At 36.8% G+C, this 15,735-nt stretch overlaps 1 protein-coding gene across 1 annotated transcript in view; it reads right to left on the reverse strand.

Annotated features, from left to right (window-relative positions):
- The window catches only part of LOC102600492 (uncharacterized), a 39,810-nt gene that overhangs the window by 4,595 nt on the left and 19,480 nt on the right, over nt 1–15,735 (reverse strand). The window contains exons 8-14 of the mRNA XM_006349657.2: nt 11,991–12,135; nt 11,595–11,769; nt 10,823–11,045; nt 7,893–8,396; nt 7,229–7,286; nt 3,994–4,081; nt 437–511 (exon numbers count right to left, since the gene is read on the reverse strand). Of these exons, the coding sequence (XP_006349719.1) occupies nt 437–511; nt 3,994–4,081; nt 7,229–7,286; nt 7,893–8,396; nt 10,823–11,045; nt 11,595–11,769; nt 11,991–12,135 (1,268 nt within the window). The remainder of the gene's footprint in view (nt 1–436; nt 512–3,993; nt 4,082–7,228; nt 7,287–7,892; nt 8,397–10,822; nt 11,046–11,594; nt 11,770–11,990; nt 12,136–15,735) is intronic.

Here is a 15,735-nt window from a genome sequence, read left to right on the forward strand (position 1 = left end):
TAACTAGTGGTAGCAAATAAGGAACTCAGTAGTATTCTCAATTTAATATTCAATATTGCACATTGATGGTACGCAAACATGACTGTAAATGACGTCTGAATTCTATATCAGGCAAATATGTACAGTCCTTTTTCTCTTTATCCGAATTTTTTTTTATACATAAGGGTGAGGGGAAGGGAAATTCGGTGAGAGGATTACAAGGGTCCTAGCCAACTAACTGGGCTACCATGATTTCCAAATAGGTACATTCTTTGATCCTAATTAGAAGGCATGTTGTACCAAGACACTCTGAAAGGGAGAATCGAAAACAAAAAGAGAAGTCACCACTCACGAACAAGGATTTACAAGTAAATGCACATTACAAGTTCAAAGTACCTTGATATCATTCAGTTTAATGCAAAAAGAGCTGAAAAGAAAGATTCAGAAAATATAATACCTTGAAGGCCCAATAGACCCATACAAGTGCTTCAATGTGAACTCATCTACTGCGCTACCAAAGTCAATAATACGCCTGAAAATGAGTAAGGCCACTAAGAATAGGTTTATAAAGAAAAGAAAGATTCTATAACAATTATTCATCTAATCGAACAGACTATCACTAATAATGTATGTGTCAGTCCAATGTGGAACAAATATTTGATGAGTTACTTCATTTAGAGTTAGAATATTCGTGCTTCCCCTATACTCGTAAAGACTTAAATATACAACTTTAAACCTAATCAAGAAAAAAGTAGAGAAACATTCTTTCCAATCCAAAAAAGACAGGTTAAAGAGAATCTATCCCCCCACCCCTACCCGGCCTCATTATCTTCTCGTCTGAGCCCATTCTTTCATCTCTCTTCCCCAGTTCCCTCACCTCGATCCTGTCCCTTTTTTCTTCTTTATCTTGCCAGTCCTCCCACTCTGAGGAAACTACACAATATGATTAGCTTTCACTGAAACTAAAGAAATTCTTGAAACAAGGAAAATATCTATAGAAGTGGAACAAGGAAATTCCTGAAAGCAGGAAAACCGTAGCGTTACAAGATATTTGTTTTAAATTCCTCCCATCCTAAATGGTATCTATGACATCACCTATATCAACAGAATTCTCTATATAAGTCTGTTTGCACCAAAAAAAAAAAAACACAGAAGGCAATTCCATTTGATCTTGTGCACTAAGTTACTCAAATCCTCAAAACACCTGGAATTCCGTTTCTTTTCAGATTGTCCACCAAATGCTTGCACGGACAATTCTCCAATATACTCCTGTCTTCTGCCCGAACTCCTGCTTCCTCCCAACTATGTAAAACTTCAGTGATCTTTCCAGACATTATTCAAGAAATGCCCCTAACACTAATGAAAAGTCTCCAAAGCTGAACTTTAATTTTGCAGTGTAGAAGTAGATGATTAACTGTCACTGCTTCCTCTCCACAAAGAAAACATCTTCAGCTAAGAGTTATCTTTCTTCTTGCCAGATTATCCTGAGTAAGGACAGCCACTTTTGCTACTAACCAAACAAAGCAGGCTACCTTCTGTGGGATTTTGGTCTTCCAAATGTGTTTACAAGGCCAGTCTACAATCTGAAAGTTTACCTGGCTCATCATTTTATAAGCATCCCTCACCTTGAATAAGCCAGAGATGTGTTCCTTCCATCTGAGCAAATCAGCCCCCCATGAAGACCACTTAAGGATTCCAATGTTTTGCAAAATTCTGTCACCCTCTGTATCTCCCAGTCATTCAGCGTTCTTTTGGAAGTGATAACACATCCTCCATGATCTGTCCTTATTTCTACCATGGTCTTATGTTGATGCACCACTCAGTTCACCAAGTTGAATATATCTTGAAGACTCTCATTCCCTAGCCAGTTGTCTTTCCAAACAGAGCTCTGTTTTCCATCATTCACTTTGATGAATGAGCTGTCCTTCAAAAATGGCCAGTGAGCCCTGATGGATCTCCATAGACTGACCCCATATGGAGTGATAACCACTTTAATCATCCACTAGTCTTCCTCCCCATATTTTATCTTGATGTCTCTTCTCCACAAAAGTTGGCTTTCTGGGATGAACCTCCACAGCCATTTCATCTTCAGAGCCTTGTTTTGTAATTTCAAGTTTCTGATACCTAGGCCACCTTGCTTTTTACCTATAATTACTTCTTTCCACTTGGCCTAGTGAAAGCTTCTCTTTTCCTTGTTGCCTTACCATACGAAGGACGTCTGATACTACCCAATTTCCAGTCATTTATAGCATGGTGATGACAAGATTGCTTGATGGCTGACTGCTTTTATGGAAAACGGATGGGAATTTCAGCGTAGGAGAGACTTAAATGATTGGGGACTGGGTGAAGCTAGTTCTTTTTTGCAGAAAATGCAGACAATAATTATTTGAGGAAAACAAGGAAGAAATTTGGGGACAATAATTATTTGAAGAAAACAAAGAAACTTGGGTTTGTCTTGCAAATAACATGGGAAGATATATGGTGAATCCTGGCTATTGATGGTTACAAGATCAGTATCTTGATTCAGAGACATTCTGGCCATGGAAATTGTTGTGGAAACTAAGGCCCCAACCAAAGTTGCATGTTTGGGGTGGGTTGCAGCTTATCATGCTTGCTTGACCCAAGATAATTTGCAGAAAGGGGATTCAGTATAGATGCTTCTTGTGTGAATTTGCTGCAGAATCTCTTAATCATCTGCTGATATATTGCAATCAAACCTGGCAGATCTGGTTTATATTTCTAAATATATTTGGTGTTCTGAGTGATGCCACAAAGCTTTGAGGAATTAATGAACTGTTGGCAAGGACAAAGTGTAAAGAGAAAACTGAAGAACCCATCCTAGTACTACTCTCGCCCAAGGATTTGTGGCTTAGGTCGCAGGTTCAAGCCCCACACCATGCAAAGCGAAGCCCGGTATTTAAGTGGAGAAGGGTAGAGGGGCGGGCCCATTATCCACCGAGTTTAGAAGACTGTGATTGGTCCAAAGGGCGGGTCACGTACGAATTTCTCGGTTATCAGAAGAACAATTGAAAGTCAGTCCTCGTGTATCATCTGGAAAGTATGGCAGGAGAGGAAGAAAAGATGTTTTGGAGGAAAAAAGGAAATGAATGAATTTTTAAATTTAAATGTTTCCAGAATCTGTTCTGATTTCATGGACCTGTTAGATGCTGTTTTTGTGTAGGTCCTGATCAAGTACGCAATATTTGTCATCTGTACAGTACCTTCTAGGTACTGATTTCCTTAACTAAATTATTTCACTTTACTTTATAAGCAAAAATAAGAAGGTACTTGTTATGCACAATAATCAGCTTTTGAAAGGAGGTGTTATAGGTAAAGTGTTCCTTTGCTAGAATGTTAAGGTCAAATTTACTAACAAACCTCATATTTTTCAAGCATCTCTGTCCTTTGTTACTAATACTTTTGATAGAGATGCGAATGGAACTGCCTCACTTAGATCAGTTCCTTTTTGTATGAATGATCCTTATTATAAATAAAATTCTTCCGTTATAAGCAAAACAAAATATGTGTATTGTGTTGAGACCAAAAAATAGTCTTGTATTCAGTGGATCATCAAGTCATCAATAAATATCTTCTCTTTCTTTGTCTTTACACAGGAGGAAATATTTAATCACTAAATTAAGAAATTCATAGGAGGAAATAAGACCACATTGTCTTCACAGAGATTAGTTTCATGAAATCCCTGGAAAATAAGAGTTACATTTTCCGCATATGGATAACTTTCCGACACTTGATGAAGTATCAAGAGATGGAATCCATAGGACTCTAATAAAACAGCTATGATGCAATGAGGTTTAAACCAAACACGCGGAGACACATTTGAGATCACTCGAGAATCCATACTAAACATCAAACAGCATTTATCAGTTGTCTATAATGTAGAAGACAACTCAACACAAAAGCTGTGGAAATAATAGAAACAGTATTTAGCAGTTATCTATAAAGTAGAAGACAACTCAACACAAAAGATGTGGAAGTAAAAGATAATTGACATACATTTTAGTTATATAATTCTCATCTTCATTCGGATACCCTTTCAAGCACCTCCCAGAATCTTGATCCTCGAAGCAAATGACCATATTCTCTTGCATATAGAATTACAAAGAATACTAGTGTAAGAATTCCATTCTATATATAAAATAGTCTCTATATATTATACAAAATTAATGTGGAAAGTCTAAGTCCTTCAAAACAATGAAAATTTGACTACAGTACTTCACAAGCATAAGGATAGTGGATCCTTTAAATAAACCTTAGAAAGCTCATGAACACAGTTTTATCAAATAAGATGAAAGAAAAAAAAGAAATCAGAAACCGTATATTAACAAGAAATTCACAGACGTTTATTTAGCATCAAAGAGAAATTAGAAGTTAAGACATGACATAACAGCTGACAAATAAAAATTATAATCAACAACTCAAGAGAAAACCCATATCAGACATTTTTGAAACTTATTTTCAACTAAATTAGACTGGGTTGGCACATTGAAAGCATACCTTTTCTTTTCTTACTAACATACTTTATCGCAGTTACAATAAAACTGTTTCCGTCTAATTCTTTAACTGGAGTCTTAACAAAAAGATCTCAGATCAAACTCTACTTCTTCACTTTCAAGGCTCAAAGGTAACTTTCTATTGATTGATACTGATAGCTTAACTATAGGAGTTGAATGATATTGTATTAGTCTTAGAACTCATTGTATAAGTACCCATTCTCATGGGTTGTATATTCCTCAAGAAACATAAAGAAACTTTTTCTTCTTCTTGAAATTTTCATGGTATCAGAGCCATTGCTACCTTTTTGAGGTGAGTTATCTGCCTCACACACTAGGGTTTCGTTTTTATCAAAGAGGTCGAGTTTTCTCTCGAGGCAAAATATAGAGCTATAATCAAGGGTGTTTGTGAAGTCCAGCAAGACCAAACAAAGCACATTGAAATTGCTCGATACTTCATCAAGGAAAAAGTTACGCATGATATCTTGAGTTTGGTCCATGTGTCATTGGCAAAACAACTAACTTATGTGTTTACCAAAGGCCTCATCAAACGAACTTTTCATACACTAACTAGCAAGTTGGGCATGTTCGCCATCTTTACACCAACTTGAGAAGAGTGTTGACTGATACTGGTAGCTTAATAATTATAGGAGTAGAATGATATTGCATTGATTATAACTGATTATGTGATATTGTCTTTCCTTACTTAGTCTTGGGACTCATTGTACAAGTACTCATTCTGTTGGGTAACATGGTATCAGAGCATGCAAAGGTTCTGGGATTGAATCTCACTGCCACCCAAATTAAAAAGAATGTCCACATGCTTGGCCCATGAAAAAGAATCAGGCCCACATGTGAGGGGGTTGTGTTGAGAATATAATTAACTAATAAAAGTGTGTTAAGCACATGGATTTTTTTTTATATGGGTGACAATGAGATTTGATCCCAGGACCTCTGCCCGCTCTGATACCATGTTGGAGTGTGTGACCATCTCATCTAAAAAACTTAAGCTGTTGAAAAAACACTTTAATTAGTTAATTATATTCTCAATAAGTTGTGTATTCATCAAGAAATATAAAAGTCTTTTCTTCTTCTTGAAATCCTCACTTTCTCTTTAGATGACGGACTGTATCATGGCCAACTTGGCACACCTCGACTAATCCACCGGGTGGCTGATAAAGCCCACAAGCTGGACAATCATGCCCAATAAGCTTGGAGAAGATGGGCTCATACTAAGTATTGTAGCTAAGATTGAAATCGTGGAATCTCCAAGTTATTACTCTTATGTCTCAACCACTCAACCGTCATCTTTGGGAATACAGGCTCAAATGTAACATAAGAACTACAGAAAAATAAAGATACACAAAGAAAAGAGTATTGCCCCTTCAATTCACTTTGGTTGGCATAATCAAGAACATATATTTCTTTTATTTCTGGTACTACCTTTACTTCACCCTCTTTCCTTGTGAGTTACAGAGAGTAATACTCCAAAAGTCTTTTGTTTTGAAGCAACATCCTCCTCTTCCAACTGTAATATATCTTCTAATACCAAGGCAGTTGTTCTCATCGGTTATACTGAACAAATTTCAGATACAAAAGGCCAGCAGGAAAACAACTTCTTTAGTACATCAGAGTCTATAATCAGCTAAATGCATACACTGTAGTCTCCTTATATAGCCGTGAATCCTCATCGAGCTAACTTTTGGGGTTTAATTATACGTAATGTCTATTTTCTCAATATGGTACCGGGGAAGGTAAAAGTTCTTGGTTTAAATCTCATTACAACCCTTTATTAAATAAATTTCACGTGCTTGACCCATTAAAAGAAAAACACTCTTGCATGTGAAGGGGCATGCTGAAGACATAATTAAGTAAATAAAGGTGTTCCCTATTTAATAGCTTAATCTTTTAAATGAGATGGTCACACAATTCAATATGCTATTGATATCGGCTATACAATATTGGGTCACCCATATTATGTTTCTCCATGCTCCATATATCAGGCCTTAGCATGCGGGGCTGCGTTAGAATCCTACACGGTTAATTATATGGATTATAGTCTCCTTACATAGTCTTGGACAATCCTCCACTTGAACTAGCTCTTGGGGTTGTGTTAGGCTCAAGATTTATTTTCTTAGCAGATATTATACTTAAACTGATGCAAAATGTCGTGATGTGTAATTACACTGTGTCATTGCCCAAAATCTTCGTTTTAAAACACCCTGAAGGTGAGAAGGGTCTTCTCCCTGAAACCATTCAGTTTATCTCTCCTATTTTCTTATTTTGTTGCTCAATCTGAATTTTTGCTTAACTGTGAGAATTAAGAATTCGATTGTGGCCTTAGCTATATGTAAACATCAGATAAGTAGTCTTTGCCACCACTCAAAAGAAAAAATGTCAGCTATTAAAATAGAGTACATTTTCCTATTCTTTTTTTACCAAAGGCTTTTTCAATTCTTAACTGGCAAAACGGAGCTAAACTTGGCTGAAGCCTGATTATACATTACCCACAGGTATTCACCGATGTGTAACAGAGCAGAGACCCTTTCCACAATAAGATGTGAGCACTACACATAGGACCCTTCAACATACAGCATATCAGTGGATACAAGACGGACCCAAAAAAAAAAAACAGCTTAGATAGCACATCACTACCACACAGACAAAGCAACATTACTTTCCTTTCACAGATAGAAACTAGTACAGAAATTTATGTACAAATAATGAAAAACTCTCACCAGGTTTTATATCTCTATGGGTGATATTGCGATCATGACAAGACTTAAGTGCCATCAACTGCATAGAACAGAAACATAGAAATGAACAGCTTCATGAGGAAAATGGAAGATCGTTAGTCAGGATGGAAGAAGATACTTGAAGGAGCCTTTCATAAAATAAAACAGTGCAAGCAAAGTTAATATGTAAAACATGATATTCTAGTTATTAGTAGTTACTTTCAATTGAATATCAGGTTTTCACACAAGAACCCCAACATTCATTACTACATAACCTAATTCTAGATGATTAAACTTGCAGCAATAATAGTGTAAACAAGAACATTTTGGGGCTCTAGGTTGACAATGTAACAACCCTCAGAGAAATGTTTTGCAAGCATGTGGAAATATTTGCAGCCACCTCAACATGGGAAAGTGTGCTCCTCAACAGTATCCATGTGAAGTAGAAAAACATTAACAATCTAATCTAGAATAATAGCACCATAACTGCGTATACTATAGAAAATGTCAAATGAAAGACATGATTTGCAACTAAGACAAAGGATGGAAAAGCTACAAGAGATTGTGTATCAAAATCCAATGATCAAGGAACAACATCTCAACAAGTATTTATTGCGGAGAAATAAAAACAATGTTAAAAGAGGGATATAGCATATCATGAAAATACCAATTGCCAAATCAGATTACGCATTTCCTCTCGCCCTGCTTCTGTTGTCTTCAACCGTTTCCACCATTTTGATGGATGTAATATTTGAATATGCTTTATATTTTCATTTCCTCCATCCGAATCATTTATCACTTCTTCAGCTGTATAGAGAAGTTTTGATAAGGATATCCCTTCATGGTGAAACACAAGCCATATCTCATTGGATCGAGACTCGAAAGACTCCACATATCTGGCAATGTGATTAAGACCATCCTCAAAGGCAGTTCTCCGCATATCCTCCTTTTTACCATACACTTTGTCGAACCTCAAGTTGCTTTGCCTTTCTAGATCCGCTGATTCATGTATTCCCACAGGATCATGCAGATCAGGTCTTGCATTTAGCAAGAGGGAATTTGATTCTTCAACTTGTAGTGAACCTCCAAGAACAGTATATGCATTCAAGAAGAGTTCACCAAAATATTTCTCCCGTAGCCCACTTAAATAGACAGCAGTGCCTTTCTCCACCTGTTTGCAGTTGCTAGTTTAATAAACAGAAAGAGTTTGATAACCAAAAAGCAAAACTGAATACCAGTCTCATATTAATCCAACAAAACGTCTTAAGAGGATACTTTTTAAATCTAGGTCTACCAGTAAACAAAACAAAATCAAAACAACCAAAGAATCAAAGTGTTAAGCTAGCCTAAAAAGGTAAGAAAACAACGAAAAACCAAGGTACAAGAAAGGCAGAAGAAAGGAAACCTACACGAATGATAAAAGAGATCACCACATACTATACACTAGCAAGATTCTACGGAAGAATTAGAGAAAATCTGAAACAGATGCATAAGATAGCAATAGTTTTTCAGAAGAATCCGAACTAATGCCAAGAAAGTACTGAGACCAGATAACTTAAACAACAAACTCTGATTTACACAAGGAGATCATACATGTTGAAGAAAACTGTTTATTTTCCTTGTTTAAATTCTTCCCACCTACGACAATGGTTATGGGGATAAAATAGTATACATCCACAGCAGGTGTACCATATAAGCACCATGCAGCCATCTGAGGTAACAGACAACATTGCATCACTGAAAAAGTGAGGTTCACAGCATGTACTCTACGCATTACATAGTAGATCTAGCCCTACCAAGCAACTACTATTATTCAAATCCAACAAAACTAGACATTTCAGTTCTAACTGCTAAACCAACCGCCATGATGTGAACCCAATTATCTCAGAAACTAGCCTGTTTGTCTTCTGAAAACAAACGTGTTTCCAATTGGAGACATTTCTGGTTTACTAAACCAATCCAAAAATGGAACGTCCCTTTTTTTTTCCTTAAATTGCTTTATTTATTTATTTTCTAAAATGGTTTTTGTTAATATACAAAGAGAATATGTTTATAGACTCATACTATTGGGAACGTTTGTAAAATCAAAAATATGGATGCCTCTTCCTCATGTTTTTTTTTTTTTTTTGTGCAGACGCTCTAAGATGCTGGAATATGGATGGTAATGTGAGCAAGAAGGAAGAAAGATGGAAGATTGTCCCGGCATGCATTTGGTGGTCAATTTGGATTGTGAGGAACAATAGGTGCTTTGAGGGGACTCAGAACAACATTCAGAATCTTAAAATGAATTGTTTAGGCCTTTTTTATTTTTGGTGTGAGCAGCTCAAACAGAAGATATTTCTGATGTTTTAAACTTTTTAGGCCTACCTATACCCTTCCTCAAGCCTTCAATAGCCAGCCTCTTGCACCTACTCACTCGGGAATCCACACATCTTCTCTTCACATGTCTGAACTATCGCAACCTTACTTTCCACATCTAATCCTCCACGGGTGCCATCCAACCTTGGCCCGGAACTTCATTCCTATTCTTATCCTTCCTGGCGTGCCCACACATTAATATCAGCATCCTCATCTCAATTACTCTAATCTTCGGTCTAACTACCACTCATAGAACTTACCTTTTAGTAATGGCGGCACATTCTTATCATACAAAACACAGGAAGCGAGGCTCTGTTTCATCCACTCTACCCCAATACGATGCGTGACATCCTCCTCAATCTCCCAATTACCTTGGATAACTGACCCTAGGTACTTAGAACTAGCTTTCTTGGAGATGACCTGAGTTTCAAGCATCACTTCCACGTCCGCTTCATGGAATGCGTTACTGAACTTGCACTCTAGGTACTCAATCTTGGTCCTGCTCAACTTAAAACCTTTTTACTCCACATTCTGTCTAGACCTCCAGCCTCACTTTAATGTCGCTTTGCATATCGTCAACAAGAACTATATCATCTGCAAATAACAAGCACCATGATACCTCCTCTTGAATGTGTCGCATAAGAGCATCCATTGCCAAGGCAAATAAAAATGGGCTAAGAGTAGATCCCTAGTGCAACCCCATCAAGACTAGAAAGTGTTCCGAGTCGCCTCCCACAATCCTGACCCAGGTCTTAGCACCATCATACATATACTTAATCTACCCCGGGATGTGGAGCGGGAAAACAAGCAAACAGGTTAAATCACCCCAATATACATTGTACCATGCTCAGGTATACAGCTTGAAATTGCAAAGCAGAATGAGATTGCTGGAGCCTGACAACATCAACTAAGTTGAATATTTTGGTCTTGACTTCATATAGACTAATTCTTCCACAAAGATTATCAATGCTTGAGTCTTCCATAAAGCATTACTGCTTGATAAAAGTGGGAAAAGAGCTTGTGAAGGTCATTTACCTGGAGCGTCAAAGGTGGGAAGGGGAATATGACAAGAGAAAATTCAAATGCAAATTTTGTTGTACCTAATCGACATGAAAACCACTGGTCTTAAATTTTTGAATGCCATCAACCGTCATGAGGTGAGGATAAAAGATTAACCAGCATGATCAAACCGAATCTAAGAAATATTCTGAAGATCCAATTCCAGGATATAAAAAATACCATGATACGCTTCAAAATGAACATGCTGCCTTTGGAAGGGCCATCATCACAGGCATCAGCAGATGATGGGTTCTTCCTTGTTTCATTATTAGTCCCCTCATTCATAGTATTGGCTGAAAAATTGCTACCTTTTGGAGACTTGATGACATGAGAACAATTCCAATAAAAAGCTAGCCAAACTTCACCATAAGATCCACGATCATATTTCTTCTTTAGAATGTACCTTGAAATATAAAATTGATTCAACATAAAAAGAAAGTATAGATCAAGTATATATCATAAGGAAATCAAAAGATACAGATAATTTAGAATCTGCACAGAAGCTTTGGAACAAATAATAGGATGAAGACACGCACTGATCAAAAATCCATACTGATCAAGCATAAAGACAAAGCAGATGAAAAATAAGCCATATATCAGAGAAGTGGAAACAGAAGTATAATAACATAGAACTCATGACCACAGTTTTAACAAGTGAGAGGGTAAACATTTCCAATCAATCCAAATAAAATTATCTGTCAAATCACGCATCATATGATTTGATGGTGATACGTGAGCAGATTGCTGATCAAGCAAAACAATAGTAGAATCCATTCAGATAGAATATGCTAGTAAGTCCATGGACCACTGTGTCATAAGGAGAAAACGTCATAGTATATCAGTGTTAGCAGTGCAATTCATACAGAGACTAATATATGCTGCAGATCATTTTACAAGGATTATTACATAGTGGATGCAACATTTACGAACCAAACAATTAGTCGAAAAGTACCTAGAATCTGCTCTGGCATGATCATTTGTACTGCTATCATTGAATGGAATAGATTCAAGCAACCCAAGGAACCTTGCAAAGCCTTCAGGATTAATGCACTGATCATTATTATCACTAAAGTTCATCCCAAAGTGCATGCACATGTGCTGATCATTATATAGATCCAAAGCTCCACCTACAATTAACAAGGCAAGTGGAAATTAGTTCTTATGTTTCATAGCAGCTTCGCTGATAATGGACTTCAAATGTGGTCTAGCCCTTTCAGAGAAGTCAACAGCGAAATTGCAGCAGTGGAGCTTAGTAATTAACAAATATCAAGAGAATAAGCAGACAATTAGTACAGATAACAAAGAATGAACAATCACATCACCAAAGCACACAAGTTTCACTGCTTACCATGACCAATGCTATCAGGTAAAGCATGGAGAAGCTCATGTTCATATTCATCAATGTCCTTCTGAACCCAGAAGGTATACTCATCATTAACATCAAGGTTCTCAGATAGATAGAAACATCCAAAGTTGCCGTGGTTTCCTTCAACCTGAGACAAGTGGAAGAATTCTTGTAACCATTAGCATTCATGTAGGTGAAAGCAGAAATGCTTGCAGATGACTCGGCATAACAGTCCATAAATTTCATCAACTTCTCAACAAATATTGATGCCCACAGTTAATGCAGATATCACATTTAAATACAGTGCTGATACAGTCAAATAGACTGAATGCAGATAGCAGGGACTGTAGAGGTAATCATTTCATGTATCATTGAAAAAAACTAGGTGATTCTCTTTTCATTTGCCTCAGCATTGATGGACAAAGTTATCGGTACCTGTATTGGGGAGATAGCAAGTGCCCAGTGGAATAGTCAAGGTGCACATAAATTGCCCAAACACCGACCTACATATTAAAAAAGATCCCTATCTCATTTCTGACACTACTTAATCCTCAGATTGTTTGTTTTGTATCTTTGGGGAGACATGCAGAGCACTCTCCACCAGACAACCTTCGATCTGTAGGAGGAGTCAACAAGGATAGATTTTGTGAGTTCACTTGTTTAGAAGGTTGTTACTTATTGTATTGTATCATACTGTTACTTTAAATACAATGTTTATTTTGATGTTACTTTTATTTTATTGTATCATAATGTTAGTAAGTTGTTACGTAACAATGAAACGTGACATTTTATGTAACGAGTTGCGTCGTTACCTTCTTTTTCTTTCACATCTTGCCTTTAATTTTCATCTAATAATTTTATTTTACCCTACCTTTTTTTAAATAAAAATAACTCTACCTGCGCCCTATTTTTTCTTTGTATATTGTACTTTATTCTTCAGATTACTGGTACGTGGCACTATAAAACGACCAAAAAACAATACGGTTTATCCAAACAATGTATTAATCAAAATAGTACAGTACAATACTGTTAATTATGATATTATTGGATAGTGTAGATATGAGAATATTTAAATATGGTATGATTAGATAGTGTAGCTATGAGAATATTCCCTAATCCCTTTCATTAGGCAGGCAGTTAGGAGATTGAGTATTATTTTATTAGTTTCTTTGCTTATTTACATTATTTGTAACAACTATTTAATCCCGTCAACTTGAGGGAATAATCAATCAATTCAATTTCCAGTATCTCTTCTTCTTCTAATTTCTCATGGTTTCAGAGCTACTGTTTTTAGCAACATAAACTGAAAAAAAAGAAGAGGAGGGATCGATCAATTGGTTGCTAAATCAACCATATTAGAGAACTGTCGAGTTTTATCTCTCTCTTTCTATAGTACTTTTTCTGACAAAAAAGTGGCTCATAATGGAGATAGTATTCTACCTACACTTGATGTCATATATGGATCATTTCAATCTACCACTTTAACCGGAGCAGACTATAATAACTACCTTCAGTACCAAACATCAAGGCGACAATAATCAACTGCTTGCACAGTACAACCTGGTAACTCATTTGCTTATGTCATAGTCTCCATCTCAAGAACAATGGATTCCTAATTTTGGTGCTTCTGACCATATTTCTGGTAACAAAAACACTCTCTCTACTCCTACTATCCCTTCTACCTCTATACTGTTACTTTGGCTAATAGATCAAAGACAATTGTAAAAGGGATAGGTATAGCTCATCCTCTGCCTTCCATACCTTTAAAATCAATCCTTGTTGCACCTGATTGTCCATATAATCTTATTTCATTAGCAAACAACCTGAAATGTGTTGTAACCTTCCTTGATAATTCTATTCTTGTGCATGATTGAAGTACGGGATAGGTGATTGAGAAAGACATGAGTCACCGGGATTGTACCTCCTCTCTATCCCAACACCACATGTTGTTTTCATTTCCGTTGTTTCTTTTGAATTGTTCCAAAGTCAATTGGGTCATCCAAGTCTCTTGAAATTGCAAAAGATGGTCCCCAGTTTATCTAGTTTATCTTTGTTAGAATGTGAGTCGAGCCAGCTTGGGCAGCACACTTGTGCCTCTTTTTCGAAGTGCGTCAATAATAGGGCCACCTGTGTTTGAAATCATTCATTCGGATATATGATGTCCAAGTCGTGTCAGTTCTTCCTTAGGCTTTCATTATTTTGTTACTTTTATTGATGACTACTCTTGGTGCACATGGTTATTTTTATTGAAAAATATATCAGAGCTGTCCTCTATCTTTCAGAAATTTTATGCTGAAATTCGCAATCAATTTGATAGTTTCATTAAGAAGTTAATTAGTGATAATGCCCGAAAATACTTCTCTACTTCTCTTTTTTTTTGTCATCCCAAGGTGTATTGCACTCGTCTTCTTGTGTACATACTCCTCAAACAAAATGGAGTATTTGCGCGAAAGAACAAATATTTGATTGAAACAGCTCGAATATTGCTCATTCACAATCATGTCCCTTAATATTTTTGGGGTGATGCCGTTATTACTGTTTGTTATTTAATCAATCACATGTCTTCATCAGTTTTGCACTACCACAATCCTCACTCAGTCCTCTATCTGGACAAAAATTTGTTTCCCTTTCCTCCACGTGTGTTTGGTTGCACTTGTTTTGTTTATAACCTTACCCTTGGAAAAGATAAACTTCAGCACAAGGCTTTTAAATGTATCTTTCTCGGGTTTACTCGTCTACAAAAAGGTTACAAATGCTTTGATCCCTCTACCAATAAGTATTTGATCTCTGCAAATGCTACTCTTTCCGAGACTTATCTGTATCTTTCTCCTAATACGGGAAATCGGAACGTCATATCCATCCTTCCGGTTCCAACTATTCCAACCCCTGCTCCACCTCCAACTCCTAAGGTCTATTTTCGACGACCTCAACCTCCTTCTAAGCTTGCTAATACCAGTTAGTACTTCTAACTTTGATACAGGTACACAACACAATCTTGGTGACTCTTTGCCTGCTCCACCAATGTCTTCTGCTCCAGTCCAACACTTATCAGATGATCTTCTCATTGCTCTTCGCAAAGGTACCATAACTACTTCCAATCAAACTACCATTTATGCTTTATTTAAGTTATCATCGTTTGCCACCTTCATATCATGCCTTCATTACTAGCTTATCAACAATCAAAGTTCCAAAGTGGTTCATCCAAATTGGCGTCAGGCTATGATTGCGGAGATGACTGTTTAACATGATAATGGTACCTGGGAGTTTGTTCCTTTACCTCAAGGCAAAATCACAGTTGGTTGTCGTTGGGCATTCATAGTTAAGGTAGGTTCGGATGGAGCTATTGATTGTCTCAAAGCGAGACTGGTTGCCCCTTTTTCAGCTGAACATCAAAAATGCATTCCTACCTGGAGAACTTGTTGGAAAGATATATATGGAGCAACCACCAAGGTTTGTTGCTTAGGGGGAGTCTAGACTAGCTTGTAAACTTCATGGATTCTCTATGGTCTCAAGCAGTCTCCAAGAGCATGGTTTGGTCGTTTTCAAGTTGTTGTCCCACAATTTGGAATGATCTAAACAGAAGTTGATCACTCCATATTCTATAGGCATTCATCTCATGGCAAACATATCTTTTTAATTATTTATGTTGATATTGTTATCACAAGAGATGATCATGAAGGTATTATGCAACTCAAACAACACCTCTCAAGTCATTTCCAAACTAAGGATTTGGGCAAGCTGAAATACT

This window comes from Solanum tuberosum, unplaced genomic scaffold, assembly GCF_000226075.1.
Source record: "Solanum tuberosum cultivar DM 1-3 516 R44 unplaced genomic scaffold, SolTub_3.0 scf00110, whole genome shotgun sequence".
In the NCBI taxonomy this organism is placed as follows: Eukaryota; Viridiplantae; Streptophyta; class Magnoliopsida; order Solanales; family Solanaceae; genus Solanum; species Solanum tuberosum.